The 7,599-nt window shown below is 41.8% G+C and overlaps 1 protein-coding gene and 1 long non-coding RNA gene across 2 annotated transcripts in view; both read right to left on the bottom strand.

Moving 5' to 3' along the window:
* The window catches only part of LOC109472112 (protein ZINC INDUCED FACILITATOR-LIKE 1-like), a gene marked incomplete at its 5' end in the record, with an annotated part of 11,840 nt that extends 9,746 nt beyond the window's left edge, over positions 1–2,094 (bottom strand). Inside the window, 3 exons of the mRNA XM_019771688.1 lie at positions 563–650; positions 1,648–1,707; positions 2,066–2,094. Of these exons, the coding sequence (XP_019627247.1) occupies positions 563–650; positions 1,648–1,707; positions 2,066–2,094 (177 nt within the window). The remainder of the gene's footprint in view (positions 1–562; positions 651–1,647; positions 1,708–2,065) is intronic.
* Positions 2,095–2,579: 485 nt separating this feature from the next.
* On the bottom strand, positions 2,580–7,439 carry LOC109472118. Its single transcript, XR_002140343.1, has 3 exons — positions 7,224–7,439; positions 3,789–3,903; positions 2,580–2,637 (listed from the first exon to the last, which is right to left on the bottom strand). It is a non-coding gene; the product is annotated as an uncharacterized LOC109472118 (long non-coding RNA).
* Positions 7,440–7,599: the final 160 nt, after the last annotated feature.

Below are 7,599 nucleotides of genomic sequence, written 5' to 3'. Positions count from 1 at the left end.
GGGGGGGGGGGGTTACAAGCAGTGGAAGACGAAGTGTCCCACTTTTTCTACAATGAGTGGGTTCTTTTCTACGGCTACACCAGGCTAGAAACAGGCCAGATCGTCGGTAAAAATCCCTTTTCTTGCCGAACAAACTAACCGCCAGCCCCGCCAGGTATGGCACCCAGGCGTGTACTAAACTGACACGAGCTCGACCTAGTATTAGCGACGAAATCTATAGCCATATAGCCATCGGGAGGTCTTAGACCATAAAGACCACGTTTTAAATCTTGCACACGCTAGCATGGGTTAAAAAGGAAAGACGTAAATCGTTGAAGAGGTTCGTCAGTCACGTAGAATTATATTCATCAATCAGTGACTCTTTTTTTCCGCAAGGAGGCGGGGGAGACCAGAAGATCCACACAAGTCTCGACCTAGTCTCGTGTTCTCGCGAGACTAGGCCACTCCGTGATCAAGATGTACAGTAGACATCGAAAATTTGGAGGGACGTGTTTTTACCTTTAAAAAGAGTCACTGATTGATGAATATACTACTAACTGAAAGACGTAAGCTAATTTTTCACCTCGTACAGGTACGTCTTGGCCACGACCAGGGTGCCGTTCAGAAATCCCTCGAAAAACAGCACGCCGACGGTCCACAGGAAGGAGAAACTTGGGGGGAAACATAGAACGATCCGTCAGAGAAAACGCAAAGATCGTAAAACATTGAACTTTATTCCAACACAAGGGTTACAGAGCGATCAAATTTTCGACGACCACTGTCGCCTTCATCAGGATAATTAATGACCAATCACTTCACAACGTGATCTCGCGAGAGTTACGGTTTACAAACACGTGACCTTATTCACACGAGACTTTACTGATACGTGACGTAAACAATTGATCAAAAGTGCCAGGAAGTTTATATTGTCCACCATCTCTATTAAGTGAAGGCTGAAGTGCTCTGATATATATAGCCTCCTTAATGCCTCTTAAAAAGTAGTCCTGTTCAGTGTCCATGAAGGAGACAGTGGTCGTCGAAAATTTGATCGCTCTGTAACCCTTTTGTTGGAAAAAGGTTCAATGTTTTACTATGATTACTACCAACACAGATGAACTTTCATGATAAAACTCAAAGATAGTTTCTGCAAAATTCGATGCATACTATTTGAAAGTTATAACATAATCCAGGACCTGACAAAGGACGAGAAACGATAACTGATGATGATGCTCTAAGTTGTTTGCTAGCTGTGTGAAAGTGCAGATAAGTATCGTCACACATTTAGAACCTTCCCCCAGAACACCAGCCGACCCAGGTTGGCTGAAGTTCGCGAGCGGTCTGACCAGATTTAGGCCACGCTAATACATTCCTATACTACTCGAATCTAATTTTAGTTAAATTTGAGTCAAATTTGACTGCCAAACACACCCCGACATACTCCCGAACACCAGCCGACCCCCAGCCAAGCATGGCTGAACCTCCCGTGCGTCCACACCCGAATGTTTTTTAAACATTTGGCTGGCGCAGCCGAACAGTAGCCGACCTGGTTGAACACCAGCCAACCTTGCTCCCGACGTACGTGTACCCCTAACCATGGTTGGGAGGAATTCGGCTACTATTCGGGAGGCCTAATTCGGCTATGAGTGACGGGGGCTTCAAACGTCTCACCTGAAGCCCACTAGCAGCGTGCCCACAAGTAGCGCTGTGGCTGAACTCAGCAGTATGGGTCTGCATCCATGGACAGAAAACAAAACATTCTCATACATTATCAGGTCGTCTTAACTATTGCACCATAGTGTATCATATCATTTTACATCATTATGATATCATATCATATCATATTATGGCTCCCAATGTTGAGTCGTTCCGGGCCGGACTGGCGGCCTGCCCGCCTTAGCCTTGACCTCCCCCCCCCCCTAACGGCACCCCTCGCGGGGTTATCTGGGGGTAACGAAGATGATGATGATGATATCATGACTCAGGAAATATGTTTCATACACTTTTCATACGTCTGTTGAAACACACATGGTGATCTACAATGTAATAAATCATATTCTGTATAGAGATGAAACAATATTATCCCTACCTTCTGCCAACAATGTCAGACAGTTTCCCCCACTGAAAAAAACAACACACAACATGTTTTATTTAATATTCCATGTCTGCAACTGATAATAATTTGAAATATGAAAATCACACAGAAATGGATAAGACAAGTACATGTAGTGTAGTGTGGTGTGGTGTAGTGTAGTGTAGTGTAGTGTAGTGTGGTGTAGTGCAGTGTAGTGTAGTGTGGTGTATTGTATTGTAGTGTAGTGTGGTGTAGGTGTAGTGTAGTGTGGTGTAGTGTAGTGTGGTGTAGTGTAGTGTGGTGTAGTGTAGTGTGGTGTAGTGTAGTGTGGTGTAGTGTAGTGTAGTGTGGTGTAGTGTAGTGTAGTGTAGTGTAGTGTGGTGTATTGTAGTGTAGTGTAGTGTGGTGTAGTGTAGTGTGGTGTAGTGTAGTGTGGTGTAGTGTAGTGTAGTGTGGTGTAGTGTAGTGTAGTGTAGTGTAGTGTGGTGTAGTGTAGTGTAGTGTAGTGTAGCAAGAAATGCCTACCATAAAACAGCCGAGAAACATGCCAGCATAGGTCGCACTTGTCAGGAACCCGGCGTAATAACCTAGCCCAGAGAGAGATTCACACAAAGATCATAAAGATGTTTAAATAAATTGTTCACTATACACGTATATGGTAAGTGCCTAATGCTGTTGAGTGTCTATCCGATTGTTCAACTGATTTCAATACATTTGATCCTATAAGGAAATTCAAGACTTAGTGCATTTTAAGAGAAGATAATCCATACATTGTGCACATAGGGAAATACATTAGAAAATATTTTATTCCTAGAGATTGCAGGTTAGAGAAAAGTTGAACATCTAATGTTGCCACTGGCATATATTCTGTACGTAGTTTGCCGTTATACATTCTGTAAATAGGATGAATTTATCCATGCATGTATTTACCTTTGTTTCAATTATATGTCATGAAATTTAACTCATATGTCATGAAATTATACTAAAATATTGTTAATGAAATAGAGTGTTTATTGTATATAAAATCAAACTTTTACGGTATGTGGATAGAGCAGTATACTTGATATCTACGAGTAGCAACCTACCTAGTACCAAATATCATGAAGATGCATGCACCATAACCCAAGTTATAACCGATTAAAAAATCGCCAACAACATAACACATACTATCATGAAAGTTCATCTGTGTTGGTAGTTACATGTTTAAAGTTAAAACTTTTGTTCCAACACAAAAAATTCTCTCACCTAGAGCTTTCGACCAGTCACTCTGGTCTTCCTCAGTAGACTGACCCAATGAAGCTTGTCACGTGGCTCCTTTGAAGTGTGACGTCAACACTGGTTCAAAGGTATCTGGTAGACGATGTCGGCCCCCGTCGCGGTTCAATGTAGGATGATGGGCCCTGATGTATATGGTACCTTCACCCCTCTCAAGAAATAGTCTTGTTCAGTGTCTAAAATCCTTACAGTGAACCGCGACGGGGGTCGACATCGTCTACCAGATACCTTTGACCCAGTGTTGACGTCACACTTCAAAGGAGCCACGTGACAGCTTCACTGGGTCAGTCTACTGAGGAAGACCAGAGTGGCTGGTCGAAAGCTCTAGTTGAGAGAATTTTTTTGTGTTGGAACAAAAGTTTTAACTTTAAACATGTAACTACCAACACAGATGAACTTTCATGATAACATAACACATAACCTTCTCGACGAATGTAATTATGTAGCAAAATGTGAAATGTACCTATCTGGTTACTCTTCAGGTAAGGGAAGAAGTCGTGTGTGAGGAACGGGAGAAACGGTAGCCTGGTGCTTCCAGAGATGGACCCTATCGACAGGAGCACCCCTAAAACTGTCACCTGAAACCAAGACCACATCATCGCTGTAGATGATTATTGTACATATGAATTAAATCCATAGCTTGAAGTATCGTAAGAATATACTTTGATTACGGGTGAATTTTTACAAAAGGAATATTTGAAGTACATAGAGAGTAATACATAACTAGACACAAGAAATAGAAAAAAGCTACCGTAACTCCTAAATCTACTAGGACGTTCTTGTGTTTTTTTTTACTTTAGCGCCCATAGTGAGGCATTCTGTAATTTGCTTGTGTTTTTCTATGTTTTGTATGTAATGATGATCTTTTTGCCACATAATGATTGTACACATCAGTGTTATTCAGCTTGTTGTTCATGTACATGCTGCGAGGCTGATTTTCTGTCAGCTCTATCAGCACAATAACTGACCACTGTCATGTCGTATTTTAGTCAATTTTATGTCATATTTCAGTCAATTCTTTTGTGGAGGGGAAATTTTCCTGTCCAAAATGATGCCAAAAATTAAACCAATCACCTATACTTTGGACAGAAAAAAACCTTCCTATTGTCGAGAAAACATCGCATCAAAGGTCAAAGGGCGCATCGCGTTCAAAGCAGTGTCAATGCACATGATCCTATCAATCAAATACATGACTCAGACACTACATGATTCCAATATACTAGTGCCTTAGACAATTACTAGTAATTGTAATGGGTGAGAGACTAAACCTAAAACTAAACCTTAGTAAACCTAACCCCAATCGTAAGTCTAACCCTAGCCCTGAACAATGATCCCAACTCTAACCCTAACCCTAACTCTAATACCAACCCTAACCCTAAGGCCACACCATCTTAATTTTATGAATGACATCCACAGCTTCATATTACTAATAATTAGATATGGCCGTTTAGAACACCTGTGTAAAGAAAAACACGTGTTCGTTCAAACTGGTGCTTTGCTACGACGGGAAAGCTCAGGGATGTCATTTTTGTACAACTTTCAAGGTACTTTTTCAAGTTATTGTTGGCAGAATGTCTCTCTAAACTACATGGTAGATACATGGGAAGTTTTTGCAGTACGTTTATTGCCATTCTCGTGGTGTTGGGAGGAGAACATGCGGATTTCCTGACCTGGAGAATTTTGGGGAAGACAACAAAGTGGCGAGATAGCCAGGTTGCGCGGTTTGGAGATGACTTCGCTTTTTCGTACAGGTAAGCAACAAACTATTTGACTGACGTTATTCCCTAGCATAGCGAGTATGAACATGTCAAATTCAACAATTTGTAAAATTTTTGTTTTGTTAAAATTGTGTATTTCTGTAACATTTGAGCGGCCATTCCTGGGTTGAGACCGGCTTTGAAAGAGTCAATTTTGCCGCGTTTTCTTCCGTTCATGGTGTACGTTAATTGGATGTGTACATTGCAGCTTTTCTCTATTCTTCTTGCTGATTGGCTGTTGGACGTAATTGAGTTAACTCCATGAACAGCTGCACAACCCATGCCATATTAAAAGTAGGTACTGCATTGAAGTGTTTTGGTCTAGGTATGTCAAACTTTCCTGCTCAAGCATTGGAATGCAGGGCATAAACGCTTTTTTTTTATCTCGAAAATCAACAGTTTAAATTATACAAATAAAAATCCTAATCAATAATGTAGGGATAGCTATCCAACTGTTATATTCTTTGTTATTTGTCACTCATAGTAATAGTTATTAGTTCAGCCCAGGTCATCCTCTTTATACTAAAAGTTATATCAATATGTAAAACATTGTTTTCCCCTGTATTCTCGATCTTTCCCTGCCGTGTCGTAAAATGTGTGGTGTAGCCATGCTGAATTTGGTCCAAAGGAAATGTCGGCCTTTCTTGTTGTCTTTTGTTTTTCTCGGCGTGGTTCAAAGCACCAGTTGGAATATGCACGTGTGCATAATTAAATCCCTCTGATGTTCCCTCCCAAACCTCGCGTTAAGGCTGCAAACTCAAAAGGTTCAAATCGTCGAATTTGGTATGGAGGTAACGTGGTCAAATACCCTCAGGCTTTTAAATTGGTTTTATTTGAGTTTTTACCACATATGGTATGCATGACCATAGTTGGCACAAATGGTATGCATTACCATATTTGGCACACATGACCTACTTACTCATCAGTAGTTTCTTCTTGCTGATTGGCTGTTGGGATAATGTGATCAAACTTAGGATACTCAAAACAGATACAGGATTGTATGGAAAGGTACATCGAATTTCAACGTGGTTTATGGGCTGGGTATTTAAACCCTAAGCACCTGAATTCTCACGTATGTGGCAGCTCAAGGATTTGGCTCAACAACGGAAGCAAACCCGGAAGTAACTTAAGACTCTAGGTAACATCATTTTTTACGCATTTCGGCCATGCCTGGTATTTTCTGCCATTTGTGAGATATGTAAAATCAAGCCTAGACCCTCAAAACCCTTTCAACACTTTTGTTTTTCCCCGACTGTGCCCTGTCGCGGTGTATAGCTAGTATAACGCGGTTGGGGCGGGTACTCTTCGGGACTGCAGGAGCTCTTCCCCGCCCGACTCAGTTAGGTTCCTCGGTAGGTTTTGCACGATTGGAGTTCATTCAACTCCTGGCGCGCAAAACTCCTACAGGCGTAACACTCCTACCGGGCGGTCTGTTTAGCTGGACGGGGGAAAACTGTCAGAGCCTCGAGGACAGCCTGCCCCAACCACGATAGACTGGGTATGATTGAGGCCGCGAAGAATTGGGGTTGTTGTTCCGCAGTTTGTGACAAAGGTCCGTGACCTGTTACGGTCACCGACAACGTAAACAATCGGGATTCCAAAATGGTAGAGTATTATACGCCAAAATGTAGTTACTCAAACAACTGGATATGATTTTGAAAACGTCAGACGTTTCAGCTAGTATCCACTAGCTTTCGTCAGTGACTAGCAGATACTAGCTGAAACGTCTGACGTTTTCAAAATCATATCCAGTTGCTTGAGTAACTGCTTTTTGGCGTATCGTATTACCTGGATGTCTAACCTTCATCGACGGTAGAGTATTATGCTTGCAACACCAAGAATCGACGACGAGCAGATAGAATTAGAATCTTAGAAGATCAGCACGTTATTTTTTCTTAGCTGTGTAGACTTCGGAATTGAACAGCTGTAGTGACTGTATCATTGTTGACGACGTGTAGAACACTTTTTGTTAGTATGGTGTTGAGGGGAAATTAAGCCAGGCAATGTATAGCTGTATGGTAACAAGAATTTGAAGCCTAATTGTACATGTCCATACTGTGTCGAATACACGTATGTGTGTGACATAAAAACGATTCAAAGTCGGTCTACCTTACTACAACCACCAACCTGATTATACATACCTGTTTGACCGGAAATTCGCGCCACAGTGTCCTGATATTACCGACCATGTTACAAAGTTAGATATATACACACAGGTGACCACAGGTATGGATCTTCGTCGACAAAGAACACCTTTCGTCCTGCAAAGATCAGTTTGACAGCGCGCTGTCGTCTTTCCTCTACTGAATATGTCGACCTCTGACAGGTCAAGTTCTCACTATGGTACGCTCATTGTCGCTGATCATGACGTCACGTACACAGTGTCGTCCAACGACCCTGAATGTAACAAAACGTATGATTGGACCACAGCCAGCCGTTCAAGTGGTTGGATATTTGTTAGAGAGACATGGAGAATCATAGAGAAGCTTGGGCACTCGTGGAGAATTCAAGTTTAAA

This window comes from Branchiostoma belcheri, unplaced genomic scaffold, assembly GCF_001625305.1.
Source record: "Branchiostoma belcheri isolate BF01 breed outbred unplaced genomic scaffold, Haploidv18h27 scaffold269, whole genome shotgun sequence".
NCBI classification, from domain to species: domain Eukaryota; kingdom Metazoa; phylum Chordata; class Leptocardii; order Amphioxiformes; family Branchiostomatidae; genus Branchiostoma; species Branchiostoma belcheri.
Note: the sequence above shows the minus strand (reverse complement) of the source record. Positions and strands in the feature narration are given on the sequence as shown.